At 29.6% G+C, this 21,684-nt stretch overlaps 1 protein-coding gene across 1 annotated transcript in view; it reads right to left on the bottom strand.

The window, feature by feature from the left end:
- LOC121128379 (uncharacterized) overlaps positions 1 to 21,684 on the bottom strand; it is a 235,776-nt gene that overhangs the window by 159,436 nt on the left and 54,656 nt on the right. The window contains exon 2 of the mRNA XM_040723960.2: positions 11,617 to 12,742. Coding sequence (XP_040579894.2) covers positions 11,617 to 12,643 — 1,027 coding nt within the window. The 5' untranslated portion in view covers positions 12,644 to 12,742. The remainder of the gene's footprint in view (positions 1 to 11,616; positions 12,743 to 21,684) is intronic.

The following is a 21,684-nucleotide window of genomic DNA, read 5'->3' as shown; positions in this document are numbered from 1 at the left end:
TATCCATTATTATACATAAACGACCAGAGTATATCTTTATTATGTTATATTATTTTTTATATTGCTAATTTTTTTCTGTTTCCAATGAATGAAAAAAAGAAATATTAGAAACTAAAAATTTGAGAAAATTGAACAAAGGATTTTCTAATAAAATATATCTTTTGTGGATTTTATAATAAATTTCAAAAACAGTTATGGATCAAAATTCAAAATTTGTGGCCTATTTACGATTTTGTACTGCAAAAAATTGTTATGTGGGATATAAACCATTGGTTGCGAAAGAGTTAACGTAAAGTTGGACAAAAATATTTATATAAATGCAACCCTTTAATACAATGAGTTATAATTTTTCATAATTTTATATTTTTGTTACTTCTCAAAAATATATAAAAACTATAAAATCATAGTTGAAAAGCTAATAAAAATGTTTAAAATCTTTTTGATCAAGCAGAATTTTACCCTTTGGTTATGTCACTCAAAAAAAAAAAAAAAAAAAAAAAAAAAAAAAGGTTTGTTAATCCTTCAGTGACAAGGTAACTGATGTAAGAAACTATCAACTATATGTAAAAGCTATTTTGATTTTTTTTTTCAATTCCTTATATCTGAGATCCACAGTTTTCTATTTCTATAAATATACTAGCAAAGGACTACCTGGCGTTGCTCGGGTAAAGGAGGGAAAGGGAGATCACATTAAAAATGGTCAAATTAATTGAAAAAATTTAAAAAAAAATCAGAAAATACTTCTATATACTAATAATTATAATATGAATGTTTCGTTGTTGTTAATTCTCTTGGATTCTTCAGACTATATCAAACCGGTTAAGTAAGGTACAACGTCTCATCATGGCAACTTCCCTCTTCCCCCGCCCGAAAAAAAATAATTACCCTTATTATTGCCTCTTGCAACCTTAGTATTATTATTATGAATATAAAAGAAAAATAATGTGCTATAAACTTCAAATATCATACCAACATATATGCATCTAAAAAAATTATCTAGATGAGAAGTCCATTTTCTATTTACTTCAAAAAAATTCCAAATCGAAATTTGCAAAGTAAATTGAAAAACACTTTTTTGCTCTAATTTTGCACAAAAATTGTTAATAGCATTTGTTGGAATTGTAAAAGAAATATAAGCCTACCAATATTTTTTTCGTACTTGCAAAAACAAAAAAGTTATGAGGAATAATGTTGTCGAAAAAATTACCCTCGATAACTGGTTCATTTTTGCCAATATTGCAAAAATTATGTAACGAAGTATTCTGGAAATTGAAAATATTTCACATTAATGTTAGAATCTTAAGTTTCTTGTTGAAATTATATCGTTTTGTGGCATTTTTTTAAAAATATTGAAAATTGACATTTGATGAAAAAATGAGGGTAAAGAGAGAGAAATTGAAAAATTATTCAGAAAATGACAGTTATTTCAGTTAAACATCAAATTTTATTTGACAAATTTATATGCAAACCAATCTCTAGACAAATTTCTACAAACTTTATTCTGTTTACTAATCCCATATTCTATACGAAGTTCATTTTTTTGCACCTGAAATAAACGAAATTGCAATTTTCACCGATTTCTTTTTTTGCCCATAACTTTATCGATTTTGAATAAATTTAGAAAATGTAGTTATTCGTATAGTTGTTGTTTGACACGCCAATTTCTTTTTGATAAATAACTGAAGTCTCCATGAGCTGCAAAGAACCGTTTTTGTGTTTTGGGCATAGAATAAAAAAAAAAAGAAACACCCCCGTCTTAGCACGTCTGAGCTCAAAAGAGGGGCCCATGCAGAATTTCAGTCCCTTAGGTTTAACGGCTTCGGAACGTAAAGAGGACATCTACACACACACACACTATCTCTTTTTTATATATAGAGATATGTAAATGTTTAAAGGATTTAGATAAGTACTGAAAAAATATTCTTAATACATTTTTTTAAAGAGCAATTCTTAGGATATTTACAATTGGCTAAAAAAGACTATGTATCTAGGTTGGACATAAGGAATTTCACACACTTTTACTAAATAGGTTCCATGATTAAAGATGTTTATCACTGTGATAGAATGATAGAAAGTGTATTTTACTACAGTGTCTTTATTTTTTAGTTTATTATATGTAATTATTTTACATACCAGATCTAACAGAAATTGAAATTACATTCTGACTTCATCAACGACAACAAACTGCATAAAAATCATACATTGAATTGGATAATTATTATATACATATATTTTATATCTAAGAAATAAACAAATTTATTACACTCAATATAACCCCCATTGCCTGTACAGACATTCTCAACTCTCTTCTCAACATCCATTATATAAGCTACAGGTTTCATGGCTCATGTATTGTGTTCTTTAGAGCATCAATATTTGGGTGGTAATGTTAACATTGTTTTTTCTCAATTTGCAGTCAAAAAGCATAATCCAGAGGGCCAAGGCTGCACATCAACTTGCTCAAAAAAAAATTCCATTATTCTCATTCTAAATTCTGAGCAACTTTTATGGTGTAAGCTGGGAAGCTATCAATCTGCTAGTTCCCATTTTGCTCTTAGTGTAAAGGAATAGTAAAATAATTTATATACATTAACTCATCGTTACTCACAGGTTCCATTCACCACAGAGGTCATATTTGTATAAAAATGACTCCTATTAAAATTATTTTCTAAAACGTTTTATTTTACAATTTTATTTTAAAATATCCTATACAAATTTAGTTATATGGGTATTTTAAATCAAATAAATATCATACAAATATCATCAAGGTTATCCAAATCTGTACATTTTTGTACATCTTAGTAAACAATACAAGTACTTTGTATGTATAAGGTGAATTTTTTTGTATATGATACACTAAAGAATGGACAGACAAGCAGAATGATTAAATTCATAAAACTATATTTATCATTCTTTTGGAAACATAGATACGGAATTATCACATAAATTAATGAAATATTGTATATAAGTTTTTTAAATTTGTGATTCTCAAAGAAAACGTGTAATTATTACAATACCTAAAGATTTTTGGAACTCTAAGACTTCATATTTCGATCATTTAAAAAACAAGATCAGCCCTCCTTTATGTAGAACAACCAACTCATATTCAAAAGAACAAAGAAACTGCGTTATAATTGAATATTTCGTTTTCCCTGCTAGCTGCTGATTAGTTATTGGAAAAGAACATTGCACTTAGCTTTTGTTTCTTATTTGTACTAAAGTTTGAGTTAATGAGGCTTTATTTTTGTAAATATTGTAACTTTTATTATTTTTCATATTCTGTAATAGATTTTATGTCTTGAAAATACGTGTAACAGCTTTTAATGTATTTTATGTATGTAGTGATGAAAATTGTGTGTATAATGGGAATGTTAAAAAAGAAAAACAAAAATCAACATGGTAACACGTACAATTTGAAGAATTTTTCGGAGGAAATCAGCAACAATCAGCTGTAACACGGGAGGAAGAGGAGAAGGAAATAAGCAAGAACATTGGAAAACATTTCTCTGATGTCGATCCCTAATTCAAAAGGACTTACAATAATAACTCTACAACAAATCCTCAGGGTTACGTTATGTATTTTATGAGCTCATATGAATGTTCAATCCGGTTTTGAATATATTGTAATCTATTTAGAAAAGGAAGTTCACTACTCAGAAACTCAATAATAATGACAACTGCTAAGGAAAATAAAATGTATTCTTCAGATGTCCGATTCCAAAAATACAGTCCAGCTAAAAAGTTCATAAGATTTACATAACTAATTATATGTTATGATTTGTAGTTATTTAAAAAATAATTTTAGGACAAGAAAATAAAACATAATTTTATTACAATAAAAGTAATAAAATCATGATTGGATGTGAGCAATAAGGGAAGTTTGTCAAATAATCAAATTTAAAAAGTGGTTTAAATGAATTTGATTGGTGTTTTGATCGTTAAAAAAGATTACGCACCACTGTATTATAGAAATCAATCAATATTTAATAGTTTTATCTTATGAATTCCTATTTCCTGTGGATTATTTTTATACAAAAAACCTCATCAATTTATTTTAATAAAGTGTATGAAATGACCCATTTTTAAGTCTATGTAAACTATAATAATATCTCTGGTTAATGAGAATATATTTTAAAAGAGATGTACGGATTTACATAACCTGTAAATGAATATTAAATCTCAATATTTTTATCCTTTAATATAGACATAAGATATCAAATATTAGGTCATCTTGGTAAAATTTGTTTGTGCCATTTTATATACCAACAAACTTTCAAAAAAAAAAAAAAAAAATTAGGTTATTTAGGTGATATTTGTTTGATATAATTTACAAAAGGTTTTGCTAGACTAAGTATTTATTTAATGAGAGATCACTAAAAATAAATCATATTTGTTCATTTTGTTTATACAATCTTTAATGAAATAATCATATTCGCTTTTTGAAAAAACAATTGAATAATATTTCCTAGTTTACAAGAGGGGGAATAAATCCATAAAATTGAAGGGTAATGTATAAAATGTTTTCCAAAATTAATTTAGTAATTCACAAATATTTCTAAAAACCAATCACATCTAGTCTCAACTACAGTTTTCAACCTGACCCTAAGCTAGACAAAGACCTTGATGATGAGCTCCTTGTCCATATTAGCCACTGTCTCAAGAATTTAAGCCTATAAGGAGTCAATAATATTATGTAACGTTTATTGTACTCTTTCTCAAAGACATCCCACACATAGTTGTCCAAGGGGTTTAGACCTGGAAATTAGGAGTCACATTTTTTGGTCCTTTTCCTAAAGGAAGTCTGGTCTGCGTTTTTTTCTTTCAGAACGATCATGAGTCGTCCCTTGCAGGTGTTCCCAGCTCATTTGACTCATTAGTAGCCTTGACAATCTAGTAATCAATTGATTTTTGGCTGCATTGTAAACTCAATGATCTTTTTTGGCGTGTGTCCTGAACGAATTCACACAATAATAACCCCGGGTAGATTTCCGGGGTATGAAGATATTTATGTCTCAATTTGTTCCAGATTTCAAATCCTCACTCTGTAAATGAATATTTGTATAAAAAATATTCCTTATTAAAAGTCTACAAAACAGCACAATAATACCTTATTGATCATTTAATATAAGAAAAAAAAATAGGAGAAAACTTCTTCAAATATTTAAAAGATTAGTCATTTATCTAAAATAATTAATTTTTATACACTAAATGTAATACTATGATGACTATTTTCAGGTAAAAAACTATTTAATAGGACATACGCTTCAGGAGCGATCCGCAACTTCTGATTTTTGATTAATATTAAAACTTTAATTCTTCAATGATGATGGAACGACATTTCATCGTTTGCAAACAATGCACTTAACAAACTTGATCCAGAAAATGAAGAAAGTCAGTTTTTTGTTAATTTTTTATTTATTCTGCCTTATATTTAAATATATTGATTTACTTTACTGTTAAACATTGAAATAATCTGTTAATAAGAAGTTAAATAACTAAATCAAAATTCACAAATATTAAAGTTCTATATTTTATACTAATTTTTTTTTTAGGACTCTTTCCCCCCAATATATGGAAAAAGTACCATATAAGAATCGCCCTAATACATAACATTCTGTATACTAAATCAGTACATGTACATCTTTACATAATTTATGAAACATGTTCATTACATATACAAAAGTGTAGTAGCCATTATAAAATAGTAAATTGTACTAGATATATAGTTAAGTAATTATGCACAGGAAGGACTATTGCAAATATACTGAGTTGAAGATGCTGTGCGGATATTAAATGCATTTTGGATGCTGAAGAGAATAAAAACCAATTAGATGGAGTTTAGTTGATTTTCTACGTTCCTTTTAGTATTATTGAAAGCACACAAATACTGAGAAGAAATTATTAGCTAAATAAATATATATATAGTACGAATCGGTACACACTAGTGTTCTACCGGTAGTTGCATAAATACGCGGACTATTTGTGGCAAATAATTAAATGTGTAATAAAATTCGTATGATGTATTTTTTTGAGAATTATTTAATAGAGAATTTGTTCTGGTATAAAATTTAATATAATTACTGAATATAACCGCCATCAGCTGCTATGACACCCTCCAAGCGCCCGTGGAAGGCCTTGCACACATTAATGATGTAACGGTCTTCCATGGCTGCCCATTGCTCATTGATGCTGGCCTTCAATGAGTCCAAATTCGGGTGGCGGGTAGCACAGGCCTTCTTCTCAATTTACCACAACACACTATAGTCAAGGGGATTCAAATCAGGTGATTGAGGTGGCCAAATGTTTTTGTTCCAAAATGGCATGTTGGCAACGAGCCAATCCTGAGTCATTCCAGAGGTATGGGCAGGTCTTTCAGATCTTTTCCCTCCTTGTCAAGATTCTGGACCTTGAACACGGTAGTCCTGGATAGTACAGTGTCCTTGATTACCTCCTTGACAGTCTTACCGGCGCGGAGGAGAGTAGCAACCATATGACGTTTGGCCTCGTCATTCATCGTAAACGACTTTGTTTGATGCGAGTAAGAAGAGCAAAAACAAAGCCAATAGATTTACCGAGTTACTTTGCTGGAACTTTTTATTTCTGGTCACGGAACCTCAACATATAAGCGTTTAAAAATTTGTCCGTATATTTATGCAACTACCTGTATATCCACAATTCATGCCCTTTCCCCACAAAAAAATACATTATATTTCCCTTGTAGTTAACATGGTCCTAGATGATAATGTTATTTTTTATCGGTAGTACACAACCTTACCCAGAGTAATTAGGGCTCGGCGAAAATACAAATTTTTCTTGAAAAATATAGAAGACAACTCTGGAAGAAATCCTCCGTATTACTCTTTGTTTTTTATGAACACACTCACATGTAAATTGCTAAACAGTTATATCAACTTATAAGACGTGTTCTTTCCTTAAGAATATATATATAATATTAATATATAATAATATTAAAAATATATTATTTATATATTTAAAAAATATTACAAAAATACATATTTATTCTCAAAAAAATAAGTTCTTTTGGAAATATAAATTAAACCCACAGCTGTTCATAAAAATTTTTAAATATTAAATTTTTTTGGAGAAAGATATTATATTTTGTTGCACTTGATGAGACAAAAGATCATCAAGGGAGGTCAATGACGGTAATTCTGATGTGCCCTTTGGACAGACATTTATGTGAGATACCTTACCTTATCGACTTGATTGATATTGAGATTGAAAACGCGAACAATGTAAAGAACATACTATTAATCTTAGTTTATATGTTATTTGGAAAAGATTTGGGCCGTATAAACTTAATGTTTTCATCACTGATGCTAACTCCTATTGTCTCAAAACAGGAGAAGATCTTCGAACAAATTTCCCGGAATTTATTTACATGACATATTTTTAGTATTACCCATCGTATTATGTGATTTACATCAGGCATTGATATTTCTCAAATCAAACTATGTTTATTAAATAACTCATTCAGTGCACCCCATGACTTGTTTTCTGATATACATACATTCAAATAGATAGAGAGATACATTATGCTTCATTAATATAGATTTTGGCCTTATGAGAGGACTTATCGATTTTTTTTTTTTTGAAAAATATTGAAAAAAGAGATTGAAGATTTTGACTTTTTCAACAAGCATTTAACAAAATCAATCACAATATAGTTATAATATATACCATGGACCACTGTATACAGTGCATGTAGTCACTCGTTTCCATATATAAAGACATTTATATATACATAAAGAGATACTTTGCTTCATTAAAATAGATTATCCGTTATTTTTAAAAAATGAATCCAAAATGGTCACCCTTATCATTGTGGGGCAGCATTGCAGGCATGACGTTTTATTTAACTTGCTGCAATCAGCTATGGGACAAAGGAAATAAATAGACATACTACATTTTTATCCATCTATCTGTGGCAGACATTTCAAAAAGTTAAGTTTTATTATGCGATAGTAAAAAAAAAAAATCTGGGTGTACATTTCTTAATGTTAAATGATTTCTTTTTCTCCTTCTTATTTATAATTACATTTTTATGTCTTTTAACCCTCGGAAAAGGTTTATTTATGATATTTCTGTTGTTTTTTATATTATAAACGATATGTGAGGCCTTGCATTTATTAGTTTGTGATAGTTGGAGTGTTTTTGATTTTTAATTGTGGCCAGTTCAACAGTTTATAATGTTGACAAGACTCTCAAGGTCTTATGGATCGGAAACATTTGCACAGAAGACTTATAATCGTTCTGAGAGCAAAAAAATGCACCTCAGACTTCCTGAAGCAAAATGACAAATGTAATGTGGCCTTCTAACTCGGCGTCTTGTAAATGGAGTCAATAAGCAAATAGACAACAATGTTGATATCCTGCAGGCATTTAATCTCGAGACAGTGGGAAATATGGACATAGAGTTCCTCCTCAAGACTTCTTCCAGGTTCAAGGACAGTTTGAAGTCTGTTATTGAATCTGGATGTAGTTGGTTTGAGGTATTGACATAACTATGGGCCCCTACATGTAAAAGGAAAAGTTTGTAAATTGCTGAATTAATTTTGTGAATCATTACCCTTAAATTTTCTAAATTTAAAATCTCCACCCTGTTTATTATGAAAAAAAATAAAAAACTTTTTTTATTTATAAAGTTTGTTTTTTTGTCTTTTGGAAAAATGAACTTATGTTGCCGCGCCCTATATAATAATATATCAGATCAGTTTAAATGAATGTCAAAGACTGCACATTATCTAAAATGACATTCAGAGTATGGATAGATCATCAACATACAAATAGCTAACATCTTTTTTGTGAATAGAGATAGCACAAAATATCGTACCAATAGGAATTATAATGAATTAACAGAATGGGAGCAATATATTTATATGAAGAATTACAGATAGAGGATAATAAAGTCAAAAAACTTCACTGCTTCTCGATGTATAATGTACATTCTTCATACTTATATAAAATTATAATATCAAGTATATTTTAATTGCTTTAAATATGTCATTGAATTCATCTCTCGATTAATTTATATGTATGTATAATTCCTTGCCTATGATTTATCAAATTTAACTTATATTTGACATAAAATATTTTTATAAAATATTTTAACATAGCTGATGAAGTTTTTATACATATTGGTATATGGAAGAATTATATTCTTGCCTATTTTATCTACAAGGAGTGTACATAACTTTTTCAGAGTTGAAAATTGTATTTACCTTTTGAACTGAATTTGGAAATACAAAAATAGATTGAAAATGTTTTGTTTATTTGTTAAATGCATATTCCAAAGAAATATCCTTCATTTTACTTTTGAGGGCAATTGGAATATAATTTAATAAATTTGTGAGCCTTACATTTGAAGCGTGAAAGTTGAATCAACTAAAATACATTTTTATAATTCTTAACATTGAGTTTTCTTTAAAAATATTGTCTCTTTTATAGCCTTGTAGCTAATTAAGAAAAAATGAGCCAATAGTTGTATAACCTTAAGTGTTTTAATAGATCAAATACAATAAATGAAAATTATATTGTATTAGAAAAGGGTAAAAAAAAGTAAAGTTTTATTTAAATTTGACTCAAAAGTACATTGAAGGAACTTTCAAATTCACCACAAAAGCAAATACAATACTTTACTATTGTTTATATGTGGCTTGTCAAGACAAAAGCAAGATATAATTATTTCTCATAAAATTGAACATGGATAAGAATGGATTTTTTCGGAGAATTGTTGACAATTTATATCAACAAATTGTTCTTCTAGACACTTTGAAGGAATTGAAAAATTACACTTGAAAAAGATAAAATTAATCATCGAAATATCAATTGATATCAAAATATATGTTTCGTAAATCAAAAAATGAGTTTATCTTTATTTAAATAGTTTTGGTGTCTTAAAGTATCCCACAAATTTGACCACAAAGTCTATAAATTAAAGGAAATAGGCTTATAAGACTGTTTGGCAAAAATATTTCTGCCGAATGACATTTCGCCTTAAGGCAATTGGCCGGATGTACATTTTACCGTAAGGCAATTTACCAAACAACAATGGTTAATATATTGGTATATGCATGGCATTTTTCAATTCAACTTTAATTTGTCAAAAATGCTATTAGCAATAAAATTAAGATAAATTGATTGATGTTATTTAAAAAAACATATTGGGTCCAATATAAGTATCTTAAAACAAATAATAATATTACAGTATAGATATAACTCTTGGGTATCTTAACTTAATCCCTAAATTTGAATACAAAGCTCTTAATTGACTTAAATAAGTGTATGAAATTTTGAATTGTATGTATGTGTACATAAAGTATACAAATTAATTTCGGTTTTCCATTTTTTTTTTCAAGATTATTTTTATATTGACGACATTATATATTGAAGTATTGTCTTAATTAAATTTTTAGTAAATAACGTGGAATTTTTACAAGCATCATAGAATGGTATTTATATATGGTACTAGGAACATCCCCATGGCGGAATACATAAAGTTTTATCCAATCAGGACTTAAGCTTGTTAAAAGCAAATAAGTTAATTATTAATCTCTAATGAGAGGAATCTTTCTTTGGAGCATGGAAAATTCATGAAATAATGGACGGAGACAAATCATAATTTGTATCCATATCAACAGTTCCAGAGAACAACACTTCTGCAACTTCCAAATTATAGCTTCCAAACATATCGGAGGATTCACTCCCACGTGTGAAAATGAGAGTTCTTAGAAGAAAAAATGGGATTTATAACTACTTTAATAATATTTAGTATAAATTTAATCTTTGCTATAATTGACCAATTATGTAAACATAAACTTATCCTCGTTTTGTCAAAGATTAATGACAAATATGAAGTTTAACCATCCTCTTTTATTTTCAATTAAAAGCTATGGAACAGAGGCAAAAAAATAATTTAATTAGAAGCATAAGTAAATTAAGTCTTTTAATGATCAAAGTAAATTGTCATTAAGTCAAGACTTTGTTGATTTCAATACTTTCGTAGGGCTAGTAATATACTTTGTATGTGTAAATCTAATTAAAAATTAGGTTTTTTACTGACAATATTGCGCCTCGGTCAACTTTCCTCTCAGCAATTTTTCTCTTCAGGCATTATGAATCCTAGTACCGTTATACATATATATGTGTGTAAGTATATTAAATTTGAATACCACTCAATTGATATTAAGTGAACACTTTAGTTAATATATTTGGAAGCAAAGCATGTATCAAGAAGTTCTTTGAAATATAGAAAGAAAAAAAAAACATATAAAAGATTGAAAGAAAACATGTTAGAATGATTTCATTCTTTGAATGTCAATTTCCATAGAATTTAGAACATTATTTTTATAAACTTTTGTCGTACATTATTATTTTTATTTATGAAAAACAAACTTTTTGAAGGAATGTTGTTAATAGAATTGATATTCATAAGAATTTGTAGGATGTAGATATATATGTCAGGTACAAATATATTGAAATGTTTTAAGTGATAAAAGGAATAAAGAGACAACAACAATTGTATTACAAAAGTTGTTGAATGTTATTTAACATTTAGACACGCATTATATTTTATAATAGTTCAATTGTCCTTACCTACTGTTGTGAGAAGTGATACCGAATATAGCATTCCACGTGCAAACGTCCATTCTCTTGTTCTCATTGGACGCAGAATAGGATCTTCAGGACTAGAGCCCTCTGAAATACTTTTGGATTTATCCACAATAGAACGTAGTTCACGCGTTAATTCGTTCGTCAAAATATCCTGAAACAAAATGATTTCCTCAGCTGCTTTTCGAGTCCAATTTTTAGGATAAAGGATGTTCATTTCTTCAGTGACTTTCCATAGCTTTGCAACTGTTTCAATTCTTGCTCTTTCAATAGAGTCTTGAACGTCTTTTGGAATGAGATGTGTAATATTTGGAGGTGACTTGGATTCTGAAGCTATCATGATCCCCTCAGGAGTGTCACCTTGAGCACGAGATGCTCGAAGCTCAACTACCATAAACACAAATCCTCCAAGAGCCGCATAACTTATAGCTAACATAAAAACACCAACAAAACCAGCCAAAAGCCGAGAAGTCTCTCTGCACCACAGTTCACATTCATAGGTTCGCCCCGGAGGATCTGGACTGCAAATGTCTGGTGGTCTTCTCTCCTCTATTTCATCATCTTCAGTGTTTTGTCTCTTGAGAGTTCCGTATCTTGAAGAAGAGGTATCGAGTACATTTCTACTACTGGAGGAAGTGACCACTGCAGCAGCCGCCCTCTCTGCCACACATTGCTTACAGTTGGAATTAAAAGAATCCTCTACATTTGATCCCGTGTTATTAATGGAATAAACAACTCCTGTTGAACATTCTGGGATTCGACACTCATCCAAGATTTGTTGAGGAGGAGAAGCAGTTGAGGCAGGGGAAGGAGTGGAGGAGCATGAATTGTTTTGTTCGGGGAGAGTTGCCAAAGGAGAGCGAAAAATGTGTTGTGTTCGTGAGAGCGTGGCGGTTGTATTTACAGAGCCTATTCCAATAAGGGAATTGGTAGTTGTGGTAGGAGTTCGGAGTGTTGGGAGAACGACATTAGAGGGGGATATCATCTCTGTCATATTTCCTTGGGAGTTCATTCCAAATTTTTGTTGAAGAAAAATACTTTAATTGTACCTTGCTGAAAAAGTTTTCCTTTCGTGTCCTTCCATAATAACTTTACTCAACATCCGGGAATTCTGAAAATAGATAATTTATGTTTCATTTAAGTTTATTTAAATTGGTCTAGTGTCTTAAAAAATAAATAAAAACACTTTAATCATAGCTCTAATCTACCAGTTGCTCTAATATTTAGTAAAACCCCCTATTCTGATACCATGACGTAAAGCTGAAATGGTTAATAAATATTAGTTATAATTTACAACTTTTTTATAATAAATATCATACTTTATTTAAGTTAAAACCAAAACAATCCATACTTTCTTATCAAGTAGAAAGTTAATATTGGACACTCTACTCAGCTTAAAACCCATTTTTCACATACATTTTCCCCCCTAGCGTTCTTATTCACGAATCAACCATTCAATAAATAGATCAAATAATAAAGACATGGCTTATAAATTAGTTAGGATTGTTTACATTATCAAATTCGACTCTTTTTTGCAGTAAAAAATTACTGTATTAATACTGTGCGTTAACGTAGCTAACTATATCCAAAAACTAATGAAACAAATTATTTCTATGAGAAAAAATTTATTTTTGTTTCATAACGATAGTACATATTTAAATTTTTTGTTTAACAAAGTTTTGAAGGTTTTTTTAGATAGGTGACCTCACCAATTGTCCATACACTAAACTCCTGTATTTTAATACCCAGTGATTTTTTTCAATTTTTTGTCTCTTTTAATCAACTTTTAATTGAGAAGGATAATTTTTTTCTATCAAAATATGCAAAATTAAGAATTCTTACATCACACCGGATTCGATGGCACTTATTTTAGCTTCCACACATAATTTTTCATGGAGTTATTGGTGTTAAAATAATTTGAAAATTTCAAAGTATGAAATTGAATTTAAAAAATAAAATTAGTTTATAATTCTTCTATATATCAAATCTAATTGTCTCTGGGTTTATTGTCTTCAATCACGGTCAAACCAATGGATGGATTTTCCTCATCTTTTTCATGTAGATTTTTATGGTTTCAGAAACGGTTATGATAACATTTTTTTTGTTATTCAAGACAATGGCGGCCGTTGAATATATTTTTTTTGCACTTTACAAGTACAAGCCAGGTGTTTTTATGGGTTATTTGATGCTCAGGAAAGCGTTGGAGTGATACTTTAACATGCCTCAAAAACCAGCAGGCCACAAACCATAGCGGGGGTGTATTCGAGCATATTCAAAGGGATTCTTGGTCCTTAGAAATGTGGCGTTGGTGGAGTTTAAACTTCCTTGAGGTACATTACTTTACCTGCACAACCTGAGAACCGGGTTGTATTTTTGGATATTAGGAAGGTTCCTTGATGATCTAAGAAGGGGTTCTGGGAACAAATTGAACTTACTTCGGGCTCAGCAGTTCATTTGGAGAACCTGTGAGCTGGTAAGTATCAAAGAACAATAGAAGGGTTCCTTGGGGCCTAGAAACACGCCTGAAGTAGAGTTTAAACTTTATGTTGACCTAACCTTTCACTTGTACAACTTTTGAGCTGGGGTGTATTTTGTAAGATAAGGTGAGTTTATAAAGGTCAGGGAAGCGGCGGCGAAGAAATTTAACTTAACTGGGGTCCAACAATTCCCCTACTCAACCGGTCGGCTGGGTGTATTATTCCATATCAGAAGGATTCATTTTTGCGTAGAAACATGGCAGTGGTAGATTTCAAGATGTGTTTTCACGCAGTACTTCACCTGCACAACCTGAGAGCCGGCGTGTATTTTGGTATATTAGGAGGTTTCCTTGATGCTCAAGAAAGCAGCTGTGAGATTGCAAGTTTGGTGTATGCCCCAATATAGAACAACTACATACTTTCTCATCGCATGAAAGAAGAATGACCATATAATAGTGTACTTTACCCAGAAAACCAACATGAGAATATTTTTTTAAAACTTTATGGTCTTCATATTTTGTTTAAATTAAGTAGAAGAGTTATTCATTAATTTTAATTTCTTAATGTCCCAGTCAACACTGGGCAAACCTACTCTAATATATCAGAAATTGAAGTAATAAAAACCCAATAGCTAATTTGAAATAAGTTTAATCTGAGAAAAAATATTTGTTCAACCATTTTCTGGCAATATTCAATTATGATGGCAAACACATGTTCTTCAATATTCTAATGTATGATAGCGACTGACTGTATTTCCAAGAAAACTTTGTTTATTCCTCAAGAATGTAACCACTGCTACTACTTGCATCTATAGTTTGATTGCAACACATGATAAATAAGGTTTTTTTCGCATACTTACATTGTTCTGTTTTTGGGGTTAATAAGTCAAAATACTTTTTCTGCTTTTCACTATTATTTGTTTTAGGTTGTAGCCATGTTGCAGCTGTTTCCATTTTCCTCTCATTTCGGATTCAACAAGAAACCAAAATTGGGGAGATGTACTACGTTTTTGGGGCACATGCACCATAATGGTATAATTTACATGGTGTAAAACATAACTTCCTTTTTTTAAATGCTCATAAAGCAAATTAGATCCATTAGAATTTATTTATTTTGGTTTCTAAACAATAGTGCACATATAAAGTTTTGTGTTACATAGTTTTGATAATCATATTAGATAGATGACGTTCCAGATTGTTGTATAAAATGAACTTTGGTATTTTAATACCTCGTGATTCTTTCAAATTTACGTTTCCCTTTAAATAACTTTTTATTAAGAGGTTTTACTAGGATAAATATATTTTGTACAAAAAGGTGCAAGATTTAATTAACAGCATATTGTATTTTATAATTGTGGATAATAAGTGAAATGAATTATTAGTTTTTGGCGATTCTGCAATGGTCTTATAATTGTTGGTTTTTACAAATTGCAGCAATTTAGAATTTTGATTAGCATCGTTTCTGATGGATCGAAAAACTCAGGAACTAAATATCAATTAGTTTAATTTGATTAAATATTCTGTTAAATCAGTTTTAGGGAATATTTACTTTAAACAGCAAACACACTTTTCTCACTACTCTAATTCATGATAGCTATATATTCAAGAAAACTGTAGAATCTGGCCTCCAAAATAAATCTGCACCCACCCCTTTATTACTCCTATAAGCTGATTGGCATGCTTTATTATATATGAAGTTATACTGCCGCACTTTGTATATAGGCATCGGATCTGTTTATGAAAAGGGATTAAATATTGTATTTTTGTATATAAATTGACGAGTACAAAAAGAAATATACAAAATAACTCACAAACAAAAAAATAAAAAGATTTTGTAGCATTAAAAAAATAAACAAAACAAACTATATTTTGTATATTGAATATTCAACAGGAATAGGGATTTATGTAGATCGATATTAACGTTTGTTTCCTTTCTATTAATTCATTTATAAACATCAATAATATTTTTATAGAAATGTCAGCTTTAGGAAATCAATTTTAAAGGGACATCAATACTAAATATCATGGTAAAATATTTGTTTGTAACAGAATGCAAAATGATTTAATAAATACATTATAATACAATGAGCAAGAAATGATAAAAGAAGAATAGAAAACATCAAACGTCAAATTTATTGTATAATAATAATGATATTGGGAAACATTTATTTTTATTAGGAATGTTTTAAGAGATCATTACTTGGAAATGTGAGGATGTATGACAAGAGTTGGAAATCATAAGCACTCTTTGTATGTAAAAAAAGCTACAATAAAAAAATTCCAGGCGAGAATAAAAACCTCTATATTTGGCTGGTTTGACTTAAAATTTTAAAGAAACGCTCAGATTTGATGCAAAAGACAAATATCAATGACGCAATTAATATTAGTTATTGACGAATTCTGGGATTTATTATCAAGTTATATTCTGAACCTAGTAGAGTTTGATCCCCTAAATCCAAATATGACCTTAGTTTTTTCTATCACGTGTAATTCTCGTTATTTTACCTTCTAGTTTTGATTCATTATTTTTTTAATCGTTGCTGCTTGGAGTGAAAGAGATATAAAGATAGCTGGGACCGTCTAATTGGTCTTTAAGACCGTTAAATGGTAACAAAAAAATTGCACAAATAAAAAAGGACTCTTTAAGAGATCATTCATAGGACCAATCAAACGAACTACACAACCTAGTTTGTTTTAATACAAAAAGATAATTGTGGTATAAGAGCAGGGGTTAATAAATTTAAAAAAATTACCCACACGTCATACTTTCTCTTTATATCTCGAAATTGGAGACGGTGACAGCGGAAAGTTGAAATTCAATTATCGCAACCCTTTCAATACTAGGGAAATAACTTTGCGAAGCGAAGAATATATTATGACCACTGCATGAGGAGGAGAGGAACTTGGACTTTTTCGAGAAATTCAGACGATGAGTACTTTGGATGAAAGTAGATGTAAGGTCTCATTATGTGGAGAAGGTTATGAGTTTCTCTCATATCGCGAGGGACTCGGAGTCGATTCATAGAAAAGGGAAACAGGCTGGAGGAGATTACATCGTAGAAATAGTCTTACACAATGAGATGTGATAGCCTCCAGCCTCATCCTCAGTCCACAAATCGAGTTTTAGCCCCTCTCCTCTAACTCCAATAATTTAGTTTTAGCGAAGTTATTTCTTTATTATTAAAAGGTTTTGATAATTGAATTTCAACTTTCTGTTGTCGCTGTCTCCAATTTTGAGGAAGAATGATAAAGTATGACGTACTGGCTACCTTATAAAGTGAACCCAAAAATGTTTTTATCATAATTTAATGCACCTAAAGGGACTGGATGACCTTAAATCAAAATTTACAAAATCTCTGGTTTTGTTTGGACTTTCAAAACGAAAAGGATCTCTCAGAGAGACAACGGCGTGTAAATTAGCGTTGTTTAATTCCAAAGCTTCCAGCAAAATTACCAAATATGAACCCTTCCCTGATGGAGAAATAGGATGATTCCGTAAACATTGGGATGCGAATGTTATTTAGTATTACCCCTTGATGTCAGCATAATTTTTTGACTCTTGAAAAGGCTTCGTAAGTTATTAGAAAGTTTTTAAACAGAAATAGTTTTACCTTGAGAACTATTGGTACTTTTAGTGGAAAATAAATAATTTGTAATCAAAATTAGTGTTTCTTTTCATGTTGTGTGCATGTATGCGTCTTTCTAATTCCATATATTCATAGATTTTATTAAGTTGTTTTTTTCTATATGATATGTGTACCAATGCCAATTGTTTGTATTTTTAGCTGGCCCGATTTTTTTTGGAATTGGTAGTATAAAAAATGATTTTTCTATACCTTAGCATATGTTATTATTATCTAATTCCTAAGTAGTGCATTTTCTTTTTAGTATACTCAATGATATGTTAAACCTAATTTAAGATACATTTGTTCTCATAAAAGACAGAGACTAACCCTTAACATTTGTTGTGGAGTAATAACCATAAGTTCTTTTTGGACTCAGCGTAGAATTGAAGATTGAAATCGGAGTCATTCTTGTCAATATCCTTGAATACTCCCTTTTTTTCTTCTCCCTTGTCACAGCTGATTGTAGCTAACAGTGTTGTATTAGTCCTTATTGATTTGGTTCAGTTCAGTCAATTCCTAGGACTTGCCTTTAAGTTAATCAGTCCTTCAGAGTTTCAGAACAAGAAGTGATAAAAAAACAAGGGAAAAGTTGAGTCACATCATCCAGGACAGAAGTTTATAACTTTCAGGAATGATATGAAGGGCTGAACTGGCAGTCTTCAATCCTCAATCAGGACTGACACAACACTAATTGTAGCTGATCTAACGAAACACCATGACAGCTAACCTGTTCTGCTACAAAATATTCTTCAAATTGTCAGGATTACTATGTTAATTTTCGGTTTATTTTTTTGACATGCTCAAAATACACAGGGTTTTTTATAACTATGTACAATTTTTAGGCTGGTTTTTAGAAAAGGGATAATTTTAAAGTAAAGTGTTTATTTTTTGTTATTTTTCCCACTGATTCTTTCTCCTTCATTGATTTATTTTGCCTTTTGTGCATATAAAATGATCACCTCAATTGAAAAATAAAAAGCAAGCAATGTTTAATTAATACATAAAAGGTTTAATATGGCATGATTCATTGCAATGGGATACGTAAATGTACATTCATTTAAATCTAAGAGCATAAAGTACTTTAAGAAAAGGAGAGAGTAGAGGGACAAAAAACAAAGGATTTTATATCGAATAAAAGAAAGATTTTTTTTCTAATTTTGTTAATATAAAAGAAGCAAAGCCCCTTCGTTTAAAAAAAAAAAATAGATCCCCCATTAAAAGATATGAACTCCAAAGATTTTTATTATTATTTTATTTCTCATTTTCTAATAATGATGTTCATGATACAATGAGGTTAATAGGATATGTATAGATACACATATAAAGAAACGCTAATATTTATTTTATTCAGTTTCTAAACATTTTTCCGATATCTAGGGTCATTTCTTTAAGCCTTAACAAATCTTTATTTTGAGATAAATAGCAGTCATTATTCAACTTTTATATTGTATTATTTGCTATTCTACAATTCTACGTTACGCAATAATTTATATTGATTTCACCAACAAAAAAATTTTAGTTTTGTTTGCGCCTCACCTTGTTTGAAGTTACTTTTATTGAAAAAGTTACTCATCGACTTTGGTAAAGAGGCTTTAAATTGAGAGAGGCAAAGGTCACGCAAAATCGACCATAACTTGCAAATATATATACAAAACTTAAATAAAAATTTTTGAGAGGTGAAGATATAAGGTCAATGTTACACATAAGTCTATTGATTTTTGTCGGATATTTACACTATACTGAGTGGCATCTTTAGTTGTACAGAATCCGATAATACGCCATTCAAAAAGTTTTATCAAACATAAAAGTTTAAATTTTGAATCATCATAATTGTACACTTTTAAAATTTTCTTTTATACAGATTTATTACTTATATCTACCAGATGATCCCCCCTTGTTATTACATCGAATTTTGGTATTTTAATCCCTGCAATTTTTTTTCCTATATTTGGTGTCCCTTTAAATTACTTTTCATTACGGGGTTTAAAAGGAATAACTATTTTATTCTCAAAAATGAAAAAGTTAAAATAATAACTTATATTTTTATATAACAGTGGATGATTGGTTGATTATATAATAAGTTAGTAGCAATTCTGTAAAGATCTTTAAAATGTATGTTTTTCAAGAATAAAACTGGTTCCAGTTACTTGATTTCAATAAACTGCACCTACTTAGAATTGGTACATGACACCAGATATGATGGCATCAATTTTAACTCTCCATGGAGTTATTTACGTTCAAATAATTTGCAAATTTCAAATTAAGAGAATGAATTAGAAAAATCGTGATTTATATATTAGAAATTGTAACATTTTACTAATTATTATGCATTGAAACATTTAACAGATTATTAAAAATCGTTCCTACAAAACTCACAAGCTTAAATACAATTAGTTTAATTTTATAAAATGGTCAGTCAAACCATTTTTTGGCAATATTTTTGTTCGAATGTAAACGTACATTCCTCAGTACTCTAACCTACCGAGTGGTATATTGAAATCTGAACACCTACTAATTCTATAATTAATGAAGAATGAGTGATTGAAATTAATTCATGTATCGATATATATTTGTGGTTTTCATTAGACTGTCCCGATAAAATGGATCGAGAGGCCACTTTTGATACCAGCAATAAAAGAGACCCATCTCCTCCATTGCAAGACTCTTTTCAAATAGTCTTTTTAATTCTTTAGAACCTTATTTGACACTGTTTGTCCCTCTATAGCCCTGATGCCATGACTTAAAACAACATCCCGTGCAGGTTTCAGACCTTCCACACCCCCTGGAATTCATCAATGCCGGCAAGGGCGGCACCATTATCATAGTATTAATTTTGTTGAAATTCCATTGTTCCTCAATAATTTATATCTTATTCAAGTTTAAAATTATAAGTGTTCAGATTTTAATAGACTACTTAGTACGGTAGCAACTGAATATGTATATTCGAAAAAATGAATAGAGTCTGGCCTCTTAAATAAAAAAACAACACTCACTCTGCTAATATATATGAAACAATATCAAGTTTCAACCACAAAAAGAGATTTATGATTTTTAAATTATGCGTTTACAGAACAATTAATTAAGACAATGCAATAATTTAAAATTCTTTAAATGATCGATAGAGATGTAATTTTTTACTATTTCGATAAAAATTACTTTTTAATCACTCTTTTGTTACATATTCAAATGTAGAAAGAGATAAAGCTTTTAAGAGTTCTCTTAAATAGTCACTATTACTTTCAGGAAATGTATTTTTAGATTAGCTTAATACATGATGTCCTATACAAAACACTCTAAGAATTTTCTTTAGATAACTTGCCTGTTTAAAAATAGTCACTTGATTGATAAACGACTAAATATAAGAAAATGATTATTTTAAGTCCTTTTGTAGTGCAAATATCAATGCAAAATTTTACGAATTATTATTTCTATTTTTTTTTTTTGATAATGTTGGATTTTTAAATAATAAAGATTTTAATAAGAAAATACAAAAAATTAGCAGTTAAATCACACCATGAGGGCGATTTTTAAATTTCGTATTTTTTTTAACCTCTGACTTAAGAAAATTAATGAAAATTTTGAGTGAGGGTATTTTTTTTTAGTAAAGCCACGTACTTTCTTTTCTTGGCAACATAAACAGAGCTTTTTTATTTTGTAAGCCTATTGTAATTAATCTTTCATTCTTGAGGAAGGAACATAAATGTATAAAGTGTAACCCAAAATGTTTGTGTTTATGAATGACAGAGAGTAACTTTGATAATTTCTTGTGGAGTTAAAGGTAAGTGTAACTTACGGTTGGAATCAGAGAATAATTGAAGATTGAAAACAGAGTAATTACTACCAATGTTCTTACTTGATATAGAGTTTGTAGTAAGGAAATAAAGTTAGCAAAATTTCATTCTTTTATGTTGTCATCTTTACATAGTACATCCAATTCAACGTTTGAAAGAA

Source organism: Lepeophtheirus salmonis, chromosome 13, assembly GCF_016086655.4.
Source record: "Lepeophtheirus salmonis chromosome 13, UVic_Lsal_1.4, whole genome shotgun sequence".
Lineage (NCBI taxonomy): Eukaryota > Metazoa > Arthropoda > Copepoda > Siphonostomatoida > Caligidae > Lepeophtheirus > Lepeophtheirus salmonis.
This window is presented reverse-complemented; position numbering and strand designations above follow the sequence as displayed.